The sequence below is a fragment of the Helicoverpa armigera genome, chromosome 23 (genome assembly GCF_030705265.1).
Source record: "Helicoverpa armigera isolate CAAS_96S chromosome 23, ASM3070526v1, whole genome shotgun sequence".
NCBI classification, from domain to species: Eukaryota; Metazoa; Arthropoda; class Insecta; order Lepidoptera; family Noctuidae; genus Helicoverpa; species Helicoverpa armigera.
Genome location: NC_087142.1, coordinates 966,842 through 982,639, shown reverse-complemented (window position 1 = coordinate 982,639; position 15,798 = coordinate 966,842). Strand labels below are relative to the sequence as shown.

Below are 15,798 nucleotides of genomic sequence, written 5' to 3'. Positions count from 1 at the left end.
ACATTGTCACTTTTATACTCCAGTATGGCACTCAAGACAGAAATAGTACCAACAAGAAATTGTAATATTTAATTAAAAAACAGGTGGAATCGCAACAGATGTCTGGATCATGCTTTATGATAATGTTGAAGTTATTTACATTTTTATACAAAAAATCTCCATTTCACTTCTTTTTGCTTCAGTTTTATAAAATATCAAACTCCAACATAATCATAAAATTAAAAACAGAAGAGTATCACATTAATTCCTATTCAAGTATAAAAAACAGGCGAATTGCATTTCAATGTGCTTTTTCATAAAATAAAGCAATTAATGCTTAAGAACTAAAATAAATATAAAAATAAGAACACTGTTTGTTTGCATTATACAGGGTTACTGGTAAGTAGACCGCATCCTTTCATGAGGTGATAGTATAGGTCAATACGGACAAATTTGACCCTGGGATACACTGAGCAAAAGTTAACCCGTTTCAAGATAATCGAATTTCAAGATCATTTCGTAAAAAGTCGTCTAGGTACACGTATAAATTTTTATTATTAGTTAAACGTCTCGTTTTTGTCGATTTTTGTGTGTTTTTGGATAGAAGATGAATCACTTCATAATAACAAACCATGAAACTGTACAAAACACAGAGGATATTTGTAGCAAACAGCTTTTTATGCTGAATTTCTGATCAAATTTTTGTCAATTACTTTTTTAGTAGCTATTATCTCAAAAATCTTACTCTACATTTTTTGTGCAGAGTATTTAAAAAACATCTACATTTATCTAGCTTTCCAAAAAGCTACAATAGTCAGCATAATGAAACTGCATGTTCTTAGAAAAAATTAAAAGAAAGTGCAATTGCACAAATGGAATAGATAAGTGATTTTTTAGATGTCATTGTTGTCATTCGTACGTGGTAGATGCTATTTCTGTGCAATTTTTGTAAAACTACTTGGCTTTTAAAATCGGACTCCTGTATCTGCTCCTTATTATTGACTCGGCTTGTTATATTGGACTTTGATATCTTCCTGTGATTTGGATTGTGAGACTTTTGTCATGGCAATGTATTCTAATGAAGAATATGCTGACATAGTCATGTGCTACGGGTTTTGCCAAGGAATTTCTACAAACGCACAGGCAGAATACGCGTTGCGTTACCCCGACCGCCGCTTACCAGACCGAAGTGTGTTCGATACAGTTTATCGCCGCCTGAGAGAAACTGGAACATTCCGAAGACGCACATCAGATTTGGGAAGACCTAATCGTTTTAACGTAGATGATGAAGATTTCATACGACGCCACTTCATTGAAGATCCGACTACATCTACAAATATTGTTGCAAAGCGTCTGGGAATTTCACAGTGGAAGGTATGGTTTACAATGCATACTGCTGGAGACTACCCATACCATTATACCCCAGTACACGCCATCGAGGAAGGAGATCCATTGAGAAGATTGGATTTTTGTCGATTTATGATGAACGCCGATATTGAAAATGCTCAATTTCTAAAAAAAATTTTATGGACTGACGAGTCCAAATTTGACAAAGACGGTATAACCAATTACCATAACGCTCACTACTGGGCACCAAAAGCAGACGGAAACCCAAATAAAAAGCGAGTAAAAGGCTCTCAGCGGAGGTTCAGTTTAAATGTGTGGATGGGCATTATCGACAACTATTTAATCGGACCATACTTTATGCCTGATAATTTAAATGGCGAGTTTTATGAACATTTTCTGACGAACGAACTATCGTTGCTTATGGAGGACTTACCACTTAGTGTGAGGAGGAACATGTGGTTTCAACACGATGGCTGCCCTGCACATTATCGAAGAGGTGTACGTGATTGGTTGGATCAAAATTATCAGAATAAATGGATTGGAAGAGGAGGCCCCATACCATGGCCCGCAAGAAGCCCGGATTTGACACCAATGGATTTTTATGTGTGGGGCCACATGAAAACAATTGTGTACAAAGACGGCCATCCTATACCAACGATAGAAATCCTGCAAGAAAAAATTATTGATGCGGCAAATCAAATAAGGGCCCAATTGACAAGTAGGGTGGTCAAGACTGGTCTGCGAAGTAGGATGAGAGTATGTGTTAGAAATAGAGGAGGACACATTGAAAACGAGCTATAAATTGTGTAAATATTGACAAAATAAACCTTTTTTATTAGACTTTTATTAACGCTTTCTTTTTCATTTTCATTATTTCGGATTTGATTTCCTAAGTTTGTTAGTATCATTTTTATTTGAGAATGTACATTTTTATACTGACTATTGTAGCTTTTTGGAAAGCTAGATAAATGTAGATGTTTTTTAAATACTCTGCACAAAAAATGTAGAGTAAGATTTTTGAGATAATAGCTACTAAAAAAGTAATTGACAAAAATTTGATCAGAAATTCAGCATAAAAAGCTGTTTGCTACAAATATCCTCTGTGTTTTGTACAGTTTCATGGTTTGTTATTATGAAGTGATTCATCTTCTATCCAAAAACACACAAAAATCGATAAAAACGAGACGTTTAACTAATAATAAAAATTTATACGTGTACCTAGACGACTTTTTACGAAATGATCTTGAAATTCGATTATCTTGAAACAGGTTAACTTTTGCCCAGTGTATCCCAGGGTCAAATTTGTCCGTATTGACCTATACTATCACCTCATGAAAGGATGCGGTCTACTTACCAGTAACCCTGTATACTAGTGAAGTAGACGTACATGGAGATGTATCGATACATATAAATTATATTACAACCTGAATAATTTCATTAAGAATGTACAAACTATCTAATCACCGACTTTAGCTTAAGAGTAAGCTAAAACATTTTTAAAATTAAAGCTATTCCAAAAATTGGATTTGGTAGTCGACTAACCCGCCATAGATAGCCAGTACATCTCTAGAAATAAAAAAAAAGTTTTCTTTGCAGAAAAAAAATGAATCTGTCATCGGAACGGCGCGAACTTTGAATGTAGAATTGTACAAATCTCACCACAGATGTAATATGTGTTACAGGATGGTGCACTTTTTCTTTTTGCCACTGCCGTAGTCTGACTTGATGTTGATACGTTCTGCCTCTTGGAACCGGCGGACTAGTCTAACGAGCTCGTGGAAAGCCTGGTCGACGTTCATACGGGCTTTCGCACTGCACTCAATGTATGGGACCTTGAGTTGACGAGATAAAGCCTGTGCCTCATCCAGTGATACCTGTGAAAATGTAATTGTTTGTTTTTGATTTACAAATAATAAATTGTTAGGTAATTAGTTTATTAATCACTTTCCGCGTTTAATTATATTATTTGGGCGTTTGTTTATGTAAGTTTAATTTCAATCATTTACCTATGACGTCTGCAAAGCTGACAAACCCATCTACCTAATTTATCCTTATTTCTTTTATCCTTATTTATATTTACTAATGCCAAACAAAGTTACTGTTTGTCGCACTTTCACGGTAAAACTACTGAATCAATTTACTTAAATGAAATTTTATATGAACTATATCAGATAGTCTGTGTGTAGAGCCTGGAAAAAAATATATACTAGTTTTTATCCAAGCATCATGTCCCGAGCCTTTTCGCAACTATATTAGGGTTGGTTTCCAGTGTTTTACAATCCAATTTATCCAAGTGCAGTAACGAATACCTTGGTTACGTAGCTGGAGCCGCGCGGAACATCGATATTATTAAATAAAACCACATTCATAAACAATTGTTATAATTATATGAATGGGAATTTTGTAAACAAGTACTATATACCAAAACAGGAAGATTGTGTGTTTACTACATGTTTACAAATATTTGTGAAAAATACAAACGTCATTCATAAAACCCAGAGCAAAAATATGCTATATTGTGGTTTTACAGTTCCCTATGACTTATCGTTAAATATACATACCTATAGGAATTTTCAACCTTATTTTTTAGAGCATAATGGTAAATTTTCAATGTCAAAATGTAAAGCGTTATGTGATCTTCTACATGTAATATTTTTTATGAATGGTACTGAAAATTTTATACCTGAGCATGCTCTCAGAAACAAGGAAAAGTTATCGTAGCAGTAGTCAGACGGCAGTATATGCGATAATCGAAGTCAAATGATTTTTTTTTTAATAGGCCTTTGCAGGCTTTTATGTAACGTCACACTAGTTGCACGATTCCAAAGTTGGTCTCATTGAGAAAAGCCGGCAAGAATCTCCATGGTCACTTTATAGTACTTTGGATTCGCTTAAGATTTTTATTATGCACTTATTCTTAGTACTGAACAATACTCAGCATTGTAATCTTAAACAAGCGGTCTATTTATTCCTCAAGGATGAAGCTGACTAATACAAATTAAATTAGTAAAGCTTTAAACATTAAGAGTGGTGAATAAAATATATTTTACACTAGTACACGTTTTTATAAATGCACGTAAAAATCACTACAAGACTTTTATGAAAAGTCCAAACACAGCCATGATATGATGTTCTATCATGATGTTTGAGTTCATATCTTGGCACTATATCATCAGATCAGTTCTTCACTACCTTATTATTGTACTGTCATCAGAACTACATAGATCTGCCAATTTTCAAGACGCTATGGTCCTTCAAACATCGTTAACTTAACTGACCATAGATTCCATTACATAGTTACATACAGGTTGACCTAGTAAACGCGTGTTAAAAAGCAATATCTTTTGCTAATTCATATGATGGAATAATTAGAATCACTATTTCTTAATCCTGTTAACATGCCTTCTGTGTGTCTATAATATCCAAAAGGTACTTACCACTCTCTGATTTTCCAAATCTGCCTTATTGCCAACGAGAAGCATCGGGAACTCATCCCTGTCTTTGACACGGAGGATCTGTTTGTGGAACTTGTAGAGCTCGTCGAAGCTGGCATGGTCAGCCACGGAGAAGACCAGGAGGAAACCCTCACCGGACCTCATGTATTGTTCCCGCATCGCACTGAACTCCTCTTGGCCCGCTGTGTCCAAGACTGCGGAGGGAAACAAAATAGAATAATCAGATCGCTATTTTTATTAAAAATTTAAATTGGTTATTAAAAGGATATTGTGCCATAGACTTTTATTACACAAATATGAAAGTTATAAATTATTTATTTCTTTAGATACTGTGGTTACGAATAGACAATTGATTTTTATATATACTGGCAGAAAATGCGTGATATTTATAAAAGTATACATGCAGGTCATCAATCATACCAATTCATTTATAGCCAATCAGACAGTAAATTATTAGGTAATCCAAAAGAAAGTTTGGTTACATGATATAAAGTTATGTAACAAATTAATAGATTTAATCATGAATGCATAACGCAATATTAAGTTATTACTTTCATAAAATCTAGATTTATATTGAGGCTTGTGAAATGCAATAAAATATGTAAGGGGGTAATTTGTAATTTTTTGTATTTTTTTTTTTTCATTTTGTTTCTCATCAACACACATGCACAGTGCAGTGAGTATGGGTAAATCCCTTGAGCTCGAGGGAAGCCTTGTCCAACAGTGGGTGTTTGTTTAAGCTGTGATGAGAACCCATTTTTATTGTTTTGAATTATAGCTGTTGGGGGCTGTGCTTAATGAAAAAAAAGTACCTATAATTTAGATCTAATTTGACCACTAGGGAAAGCACTCTCAGAAAGTTTATACAACTGAAGAAAACAGCTATTTACCAGTGAAAGCAACACAATTATTTCAATGGTATTGTAAATGAAATGCATAGTTTTTCTAACTAGAATTAGATGAACAAACACATTTGTATAATTATCAAGAAAGTGCATTAATGCATCCCATAGACAATGTGAAGCATGTAGACTTATGATGCTGTACATATGTAGTGCATTATCAGATATTATTTATCTAAAGATACAGGAGTTTTTGATAATGGCGATAATAAAATATGTCATGCAGTCATAATACATGTTTATACAGGTGTGTTACTACAGTTGTTTTTGAAATTTATTTAATTATAATTGCATTTTCCCTGATTACCTACTTATTGAATTTTATGATATAAATGGTACTGTGACTAAAAATGAGCACTGATGAAGTTTGTTTACAACTTTAAATTGGTTCAGCTTTTTCCGAGCATTGGGAATGCATATTTATTTTTACAATCAGCCAAATGTTGCGAGCAATTCTAAAATTGAGGCAACTAAATGTTAATATTGTAATTTCTTTTTTTAATGAATGAAATGGGAGTCATGATTTAAAATAACTATGATGTGTACAATCAATGTATTTATTGACCAAACACCTGTTATCCATTCTAAGAATTTTATTCACGCTGCAACAGGTTGCTATGATAAAAAAAATATGCTGATACCAAGGTTGCCACAATACCCTTGATATTTTTATGTCAGTATAACAAGGTTTCCTCAAGCCACCCACAATATCACACCAGGACAACATAAATCAAAGGAGGTGTACTCACTGTCGAGTTTAGCTGGTATATCATCAATGACACACTGCTTGGTGTAGCTGTCCTCGATGGTGGGGTCATAGTCTGTCACGAAGTAGCTCTGGAACACGGAACAATAGCAATTCAGCACCAGATGCGGTGACGCCAGTGGGCGGTGTCGCCTTCAAACAGGCCTTGACATAGACTGCCTCACAAACACTATTTTTAAGCATGAACGCATCAATTAATTTATTTCAGAAACCGATATTTTCTCAGAACTATCAACAAACACGCATAGAGCAATGTAACATCTGTTCCGCAAACGGATCTCGGCCAAATACGGCGATAAATACCTGAATAAATTGTATTGTGATTGCACTTTTTCCCACACCGCCACCGCCGACGACGACCAATTTGTATGTTTGGGCTTGGTTCGGTCTATCGCCTGGTCTCGACATTTTTATTTCACTTGATATAAACGATTAGAAATTATTATTGTTAGAAAAATAGTCTAATTTCTTCAATTTGTGACAATCAGCAGCACTCACTGAAGATGACTCAAATGCGTCTGAAATGGAGAACCGGAACGCAACAAGTGGGAAAGAGAGATAACATCTTGTCGAATCCGTTCCTTTTCTGTAAATTAGACAATATACAATAATTATCCTGTAACATTTTATTGCTGTACATAAATACAAATGGTCAAAATTAAATGAAATCACGTAATTTTATACGGTTATTGTAAACCCTGCAACATTTTTTATTGTTATTGAGTGTTTTTTAAAAATATGTATCCATAATTTCTTAAAAACACTGCTTGTAATGAAATACAGAGTCAGATGATTTGATGTAGCCAGAACCAAATTTTCAAATTTTCCATTTTTATCTGCTGTTGCCAAAAATACGCTTGGGTTAAAATAAGGATTCTAGGAATATAATTAAATTGTTGCTTTTCCCCCATCATAGTTTCATTACAGTGCAGTTTAACAATGTAATGCAAAGTATTTCGATATAGGAGGTATGCTGTTCGCGTCAATGTCAAAGTCAAAACTGATAGCGGGCTGTCAAAATTGAATGTACAGGGGCCGTTTGGGGATTATCTTGTTGTTATTATTTTGTATTTAACTTAATTAAAGACAAGGCAGTGTTAAAGTTACAAAAATGTTTTCAACGAGCTCCCAAAGAAAATTCTGGACTTTTAGCGATGAGGGTGAACTGGCCGTTTTGAGAGATAAGCATAACCTTAACTATATAGCTAAACACGGAACTCATATTGACGAATATCAAAGGTACAATTTCTTTTTATCTCCTGATGAGGAGAGACTTCTTCTGAAACAGTATGAGCTGCATCTGAAGGAATTCTGCAAGCGTTTTAGCCCGCCCATGCCAAAAGGAGTCGTTGGAACCGCATTCCACTATTTCAAACGCTTTTATCTGTACAACTCGACAATGGATTACCACCCGAAAGAAATTCTTGCAACCTGCGTCTATTTGGCATGTAAGGTCGAGGAATTTAACGTGTCCATTGGCCAGTTCGTCGCTAATATAAAGGGAGACAGAGACAAGGCATCAGATATTATCCTAAACAATGAATTATTACTGATGCAGCAATTGAACTACCATTTGACGATTCACAATCCCTTCCGTCCCGTAGAAGGCTTCCTAATTGACATAAAAACAAGATGTTCTCTAGCGAACCCTGAACGTCTTAGAAGTGGTATTGACGAGTTTCTTGAAAAAGTGTTTTTGACTGATGCCTGTCTACTCTATGCCCCATCACAGATTGCTTTAGCTGCAGTTTTACATGCAGCCAGTAAGGAGCAAGAGAATCTTGACAGTTACGTGACAGACATGCTGTTCAGGGAAGCTGGGCAAGACAAACTAGCTGTACTCATAGAAGCCGTGAGAAAGATCAGGTCTTTAGTAAAGATGGTTGAAAGCCCTGCTCGTGAGAAGGTCAGGGTTATTGAGAAGAAGTTGGACAGGTGCAGGAATCAGGAGAATAATCCTGACAGTGAGATTTATAAGAGGAGGATGAGAGAGCTCTTGGATGAAGATGATATTCCTCACACTGGATCCAGCAGAATGTCTTTGGATACCAGTGGCATTACACAAGTCCTGTCCCCATCAGCTTCATAGTTTTGAGTTGCCAAACATATATTTTGGGGAACTTTAATTGGATTAATTTAATAAGCTTACATATGGACATAGCTTGCATTTATTTTTTGTTGAATTGTGCTTATTACCTGAGCCGAATGCTCATTTCTGGTATCCCCACCTTATGATAAAAGAGTATCAACTAATATTTCTGTCTACATCTTCAATACACTTTTAAACAGCATTATTTATATGTTAAACAATATGTAATTACTGACCCTTGCTATTTTATAGAGACAAAATGTTTCTCTGTGATTGTAACTCTCAGAAAAAATTATAAGGTTAGCAGGACTTATCTGAATAGTTTTAAGTTACTTTATTGACTAGATATTATTAAATAAATTGTATATGAATTTTATGGTTCTTGTTTTATTTGATTTTTTTCCATTGTAGTGTGTGTGTATGAATGTTATAATCCTACTAACTAATATTATAAACGCGAAAGTTTGTATGTATGGATGTTTGTTACTCTTTCACGCAAAAACTACTGAATGGATTTTAATGAAACTTTACAATAATATAGCTTATACATCAGAATAACACATAGGCTACAATTTGTAAACATATTGTTCGAAATACTAAACCTGCGCAGACGAAGTCGCGGGCACCAGCTAGTTAAATAGATATGTAGATTTAGTGAGAATCCAATGCTGTTTTTGGCTAGATTTATACAATTTAAAATATAAACTAGCTGTTTTCTTCTTCCCGGGCCGGAACAAAATATAGCCTACTGATGTTACTAAAATCGGTTCAGTAGTTTCGGAGGCTTAAATATTTCGCCTTTATAAAATTAGCGTAAAGTTACCTACGTATATTCATAACATCACACTCATGCGCATCAAGGAACTTACGTACTTGTCCCGGTACTTTCAGTATTGAGTGGCGTGTCGCTACCTCCATGACCATGACAAAATATCGGGCCGGGCCGATTTGGTTACGTTTACTTATTTGAGTAGGTACCCTGTGCTTTACCATCCTTATGACGCTGACTGTATTAACCGTGGTAACTACCCCTATATATTCTCTAATGTACAAATTTCAAAAACCACACAAGGTACTGTAATGGAACTTTTACATACCTACCTAACAAAATTAAATTCGCAAATAAAACAGCACAACCTAACTCGAACGATGATTTATTACTTTAATCACATTATATTACAAATACATAAATATTCTACATGATGTTCACTTCCTGGCGGCCAGAGCAGCGAGGTCGGCGATGCAGCGGTCCAGGGTCTGCTTCTCTTGGTCGGGGGTGATGGCCTTGGTCACATTGGTCACTATCCAGTCGACCATCTGTTTCTGGGCGAGGCGACGTTCCACGTTGGACTTCTCCAGCTGGTAGTCTAGGCGGCGCTTGACCTGGAATTGTGGAGAAGGTGGCGTTGTAGTGGGTTAAGGTTAGGCCTTGGTCCAGAATTTTAAATTTTAGGTCCATAATAATGTTGAGTAAAGGCTTTCTGATTATAAAGTTAAAAATAAGAGTTACACAGCCATTAAAAGGTTTCTTACACTTTGCGATCAGTTTGCGATGCGCGCGGCGGGAATAGAATAAAATCAATACTGACTAAGTACATTATGTACTGAATAAACTCAAGTTTAATCAGTCTGAAATGGAATAGATACAGACATAACTCAATAAAAAAAACCTTGCTAATTAGATTTAGCATTATTCTGCATATTCGTATTGAAATAAGTATTTTTATTATGTACTGGCATTAAATGCCCAATGTTGCTGTGCCCTAACAGGGTCCACAATTGTCCTTAGCTAACAGCCTACCTTGTCAAAAAACACATTTATATGTTATGAAATTTTATAACTCATTAATTACCTCATTGTAAGTGTTCATGAGCCTCTCCCTGTAGGCAGCTTCAAGCTGCAGCAGGACATTCTCTTTCTTAGCCTGGATGAGCAGCTCCTGGCCCTGAGCGCGCCATTGGGCAGTCTTCTCGTTCTCCACAGCCTCTTCAAGAGACTTGATTGTGTCCGTACGGCCTTGGTTCCAGTCGTTTTCAATAGTCTGGAAAGGAAGAAAGATTTATATTTTTGAAAGTTGTATTAAACAAATATAGGTATAGTCCTTGCCAAACTTTTGGTCTTCATGGAACACTTGGGTAGCTTCGTAATTTTAGGTATCAGTGCATGGAAATGAAATGAAATTGTTTATTTTACAAGTTGGACATTACATCACTTTTACACCTCTGCTTAGCCTTTTCGAATTGAGAATCCGTTGTCACTTCAAATTAAAGTAGATAGATAGATAGAGAGTGATTAAATTGTGGTGCCTTATTTGGAAAAGTTGCCTTTCAATATGCAAGCCACAACTGCTACCTTGCCAATTAAAATATGGAACACATTGTAGGATGTTTAGAAAAATATACAATACGAACTACAATATGAAATGGGAATCATAAATATGAATAGACTACATAAGTATTTATGTTCTGCATTTTTCTTCAGAAGAAATACCTACTTCGACTTCCTTATCCAGCCAGGCAGCTAGGCTAGGTCCGAACTTCTTGGCAGCAACCACCACCATGACAAGCAGAGACAGACCGGTGTAGTACTCGTGTTCCATGACGTAGATCTCCTTGCTGCAGAGGTAGGTGGCCAGACCTACACCGAACGTGTAGGGGCCGGTCACTCCGGTCTTGGAGTGGAAGAAAGTGAACCTGGAATGGTTGGTTGAACGAAATTAGGTTGTGGATTTGTATGAAAATCTAATTTGTGTGTAGGGTATAGGGAAAGCATAGTTGTTTAAATAATGAAACTTTTAGATCTTATCTATTACAAGTGTCAAGTCTCTAATGTAATTGGTGAGTGTTTTTTTACCAAAGATAAAGGTTTAGATAGTTCGTTTCATTTTATTGATATTTTAAATTTGATACCACAGAAAATGGCTCAATTCCAGTAGTGCGAAGCCAGCCAATGAAGCATGTAATGGCAGTATTATATTCTTATTGTTTTTTTCTTTATTTGCTGGACCATTTAACTTTAACAGTAACCAAGTCAGCAATTTGATGTCGAAAATTGATCAGTTTCAGTAACATGGTGCAATGCAGCATAAAAGTCGACTTCTTACCATTCTTCAGGGAGGAAACCAAGCCTGACTTTGCCGGGCTCCCCACGCACAGGCCTAGGGAAGTTCTGTTCATCACGCACACCGGAAGCTGCTGAAGCGGAGCCTCGGGCGGCGATCAGTGCCGTGGACTGGCTGGCCGCTGGAAAATTATAATGGAAACATTTTATTTTTTTTGTTCTACCATAGAGAATGTTTATACAGATAGTTTTTATTGCCTCTTAGAGGTTTCATTACTAGTCAGATTGGTGGTGGTCTTCTTAAAGCTAAAGGACAGCTTGATGTAAATTCACTTCCTAATGCATGCTGTTTACCATTGATTATTCTAAGATATTATGTTATTTGAGAAGAAAGAAAAGTTGGGATGAGCACAAATAAAAATATGTACAGACAAAAAAAAAACTATTTGAATTCGATTGTTAGATTCTTATTGACATGTTGGACGAGGGTTCATAACATACTAGGGTGGTTATTAGCACTAATTTAGCTAATATTTTTAACCTCATTGATAGCCATCAGCTGTAGAATATTTTATCAGCTGCACAGTGCACTATAAGTACCCATATTATAGGTTATATTACTACTTTGACACTGAAAAATAGTGTTTTTGGAGGGCTGAAAACACTTAATTTTAATCTACAACATGTATTATTGATGTAAAAAGGCAAATTTTCCCGAAAATAATTTCCAGAACCGCGGATACACCCGTCAAATCAGTGATTACATAAACCTCCGTAACCCAGGGTTAAGGTTACAAAAACTAAACATTATTAACACTTTAATACCTTTCAGCTCATTTATCTATTAATTACACATACCTGAACGCAAAGCAATGCGTGATAGCATTTTGTAAAAGTAATTTACAATTTATTTCACGAATTTCGACAGTCCCCGAGCAAAATGTACTTTGCGTTAGGGATGTGACACAATCGATCGACTCGTCGAGTTTGAACCATAGTTGATCGATTAAACTTTTTTGAGTGTTGTGCTTTTGTAATACAAAATAATTTGTAGGAATTTGAAATAATATTTCAATACTTATAGAGATATGGTATAGAGAATTGTACTAATTAACACAAGACAGCAGTTTTGAAATTTACCACACTCCTTTGGACTTAATTACTTGGTCATTCATAACCGATCAATAACTGAAACAAGCTTCAGTATATTTGTGCCTAAATACAGTTATTTGGTTTTTAGTGGTAGTTTCAAACCTTGTGACATTGTTTACATAGTTTTATCAGCACTTACAAGTACCAGTGGATGTTTAGTCATGGCTAATATACATGGAATGGTGCAGCGAATGGTGACTTGACTTCATAATTATTTATATGTTATTATCGCTTCTATTATCACATTTCGCATTAATAAAATAATTAATTCAGAATGACATCAATTCGACTGCCACTGGAAATATGACAAGCAGCCTATCTTTTTTGCGAAAACTGGTGTCGATTCGGGTTCAGCCAGTTCTAAATAGATTCCAAATGGAACAATATTAATTTTTAAACGTGTGATTTGTCATATCAACGCGTAATTTTATGGAGTTTTCGAACGCATTGGAATCTGTCAGTCAATGTGACGGACGTGTGATATTGATAAGAAAGTGAGATCGTAGTTTTTATGATTTTTGAGCAAAAACGTAACTTTTCACCAAAATGGGGATATTCGCATCCTGCTGTAAGCCTTCAGCGTCGGACGTGATAACTCCAGATTCTGTAAGTTGGAATAGTTCTTTGAAAAAATACCTAAAAAGCCCAAAATCAATTACTTCAAAACATTTGTTATTATTTAAAATGCGATGAAAAACTTATACTTCCTACTGTTAAAACTGGTTTTTGTCTCGAGAATTATGTAGATGCCGGTCGTTTTTATGTTCATTTGGTATTTGAAACCGGTATTCCTCCTGCATCCATATGTTTCATATAATTTCGTAATACCTTCCTGCTCTTTTACATTTTTCTCACACAAGATTCATGTAAGCTGTATTTTAGCCTAATATCCTGGTGTCCGTTGTTACCAGGAGACCAGACGTCGTCAGCAAGTGGAGGCGGCAGAGAGGCGCGCTGCTCAGGAGGCCTCCCGAGGAGTGAAAGACCCAAGCAAGATATCCCGCCTTCAAAAGCGGAGTGAGGAAATGGAAAAACGGGAACAGGAACTGACCAAACAGGGTGGAACTGCTTTGAAGGTATTTACAAACATAATTTTTTATAGAAAGAATAGTTAAAGAATTAGTAAAAGGTCTCTCATCAAAACAATATTTTTCTTATTAACTAAGACTTGCTTTTGTTTTGTAATGGTTCCGCTTCATAGAACATATTAATTGTATTTTTAACGATAGCATTTAAACACATTGCAAGACAAAGATTGATAAGACAATAAATATTTCACTAATATAACAGCTGTCTGCACCAATACATAATTTACATAAAAGCTTGTTAAACCATGTGTTTATTTATTTTATTATATTTTTACAGTGGACGGCAGACTGAGATCAGGGTCCAAGTGGGAGCAGTGACACCGGTCAGGCTGCACCCATAGACAAGGATGAAAAATACAAATACAAGAACTGACCGCTATATGCACTGCCACAAAATAATATCACACAATATGATAATTAAATAGAAAGAAAAATAATTTACACTTGAAAGACACAAATGTAAGAACCACATCCATTTTTGGGTGTCGGTTAACAATTACTACTAAAATAATTGCAAATTAAGCTAATATTACCCATACCTAGACTGTTTACACAAAGAAATTAAGTTTTTTTCTACACAGCACTGCACTTATTCACATATCATAGACTGAAACTTTAAATATATGCTGTTGATATTCAATATTGAACCTTGTCAACTTCTTGTAAGGTTGAAAATTGCAAAGCAGTTTTATTCTGATGAAAATAAGGAGTTGGTAAACTCTTTACAGTTGAAATAAGGTTCAATATGACATGTCACTTGTTTATCAGCTCTCTGAAAAGTCCATGTAATTGCAATAATAATACATACATGTTTTTAAATGTGAGGCAGAATGAATTCACAGCTGGATTTGACTTTGTTTTCCTGCAAAAATAAAAATAATTTGTTGTTTTAAATTACTGTGCTGCATAGGGCTGATGATTTTTCAATCATCTGGTAATTTTAATTGAAACATCAAAAATTCGAAAAAATCGGCTCTTAAAAATATATTTAATCTTTTAAAGATGTGTTAATATGACATTGTCTAAAGAAAACCTTATCATGTATAATCTTAGTATTATTTATGAAATGTATAACTATGATTGTATAAGTGTATATTAAATGTTAGATATTGTGAATATTTTATGTTGTAGCCACTTTGCGAAACTTTTTGTTTTGCAATAGGTATGTTATTATTTTTTTAATTTTAATATAGTTTTGTATGTCATTGGAGTGTTAGAAAAAGCTGTTCGGAAAGGTTTTGATATCATGGGAATAAAATCTATATCAATACACATAATCTATTGGCCTATTTTAAATTAAGAAAAAAAAGTATTGCTCAATATTAGAGAAAAATATTACCTTTAATTACCTATACAAAAGTTTTAGAATCAATATTGAAATTGACAGTATTTTTGCTACAAAGAAATGTTTAGATGAAGCGATGTGGCTACTACATATGCACTGATTGTTAGTTATTTAAGGTAATTTATATAAAAATGTAATTATATGTGTTTAGACAACGTGTGTTTTTTATTTACACCCTAGGGATAAATGCTGTGCTACAGTCCACTGTCATTAAACATAAAAAAATGCGAACTTCCGAATTGATAACTTCGTCTTTTCTGGGGAAGTCTGCCAGGTAGTAAATTATAGACCCCCGACCAAATTGTGTTCTATCTTCGGTTTAGGTAAAATAAGAAAGTAGAAAGAAATTCCTAAAAAGGCTAAGTGCCTTTTTTTAAATACCATTTTATCACAAGCCCATAGTAGATATGTCACCGTAAGATTACAAACATCGTTAGATTACAATCTATCTCGAGAGATTGTAAACTGTCGAATTATTGTGAACCGTAACATCTGATTGCAATTTAACGCATTATTTTTCGCTATATTGTAATCTATCGATGAGAAATTGTCAAATTGTCAACTGTCCGAAAGCTCTCCCTGATTGGTCAGTCTTTTTGAAAGATCGACCAATC

General features: G+C 35.0%; 4 protein-coding genes across 5 annotated transcripts; 2 read left to right on the top strand and 2 right to left on the bottom strand.

The window, feature by feature from the left end:
* Positions 1–2,695: 2,695 nt before the first annotated feature.
* Positions 2,696–7,005, bottom strand: LOC110376759 (ras-like protein 2). Its single transcript, XM_021335345.3, has 4 exons — positions 6,753–7,005; positions 6,433–6,520; positions 4,764–4,975; positions 2,696–3,200 (listed from the first exon to the last, which is right to left on the bottom strand). Exons 1-4 carry the CDS (start codon positions 6,855–6,857, stop codon positions 3,003–3,005), a joined length of 603 nt encoding a protein of 200 aa, XP_021191020.1. The 5' UTR covers positions 6,858–7,005; the 3' UTR covers positions 2,696–3,002.
* A 466-nt stretch (positions 7,006–7,471) lies between these two features.
* On the top strand, positions 7,472–8,914 carry LOC110376775 (cyclin-H). Its single transcript, XM_021335367.3, has one exon. It carries the CDS (start codon positions 7,561–7,563, stop codon positions 8,536–8,538), a length of 978 nt encoding a protein of 325 aa, XP_021191042.1. The 5' UTR covers positions 7,472–7,560; the 3' UTR covers positions 8,539–8,914.
* A 761-nt stretch (positions 8,915–9,675) lies between these two features.
* Positions 9,676–12,617, bottom strand: LOC110376761 (ATP synthase subunit b, mitochondrial). The gene is made up of 5 exons (XM_021335347.3): positions 12,458–12,617; positions 11,643–11,781; positions 11,034–11,232; positions 10,392–10,580; positions 9,676–9,921 (listed from the first exon to the last, which is right to left on the bottom strand). Exons 1-5 carry the CDS (start codon positions 12,483–12,485, stop codon positions 9,745–9,747), a joined length of 732 nt encoding a protein of 243 aa, XP_021191022.1. The 5' UTR covers positions 12,486–12,617; the 3' UTR covers positions 9,676–9,744.
* Positions 12,618–12,775: 158 nt separating this feature from the next.
* Positions 12,776–14,273, top strand: LOC110376762 (small VCP/p97-interacting protein). 2 transcript variants are annotated; one of them, XM_049837679.2, is made up of 3 exons: positions 12,776–12,945; positions 13,663–13,827; positions 14,117–14,273. In XM_049837679.2, the coding sequence occupies exons 1-3, from the start codon at positions 12,913–12,915 to the stop codon at positions 14,129–14,131; spliced, it is 213 nt and encodes a 70-aa protein (XP_049693636.1). In that variant the 5' UTR covers positions 12,776–12,912; the 3' UTR covers positions 14,132–14,273. The 2 variants fall into 2 exon arrangements, with proteins under 2 accessions (XP_049693636.1, XP_021191024.1); XM_021335349.3 differs by lacking the exon at positions 12,776–12,945 and adding an exon at positions 13,198–13,357.
* Positions 14,274–15,798: the final 1,525 nt, after the last annotated feature.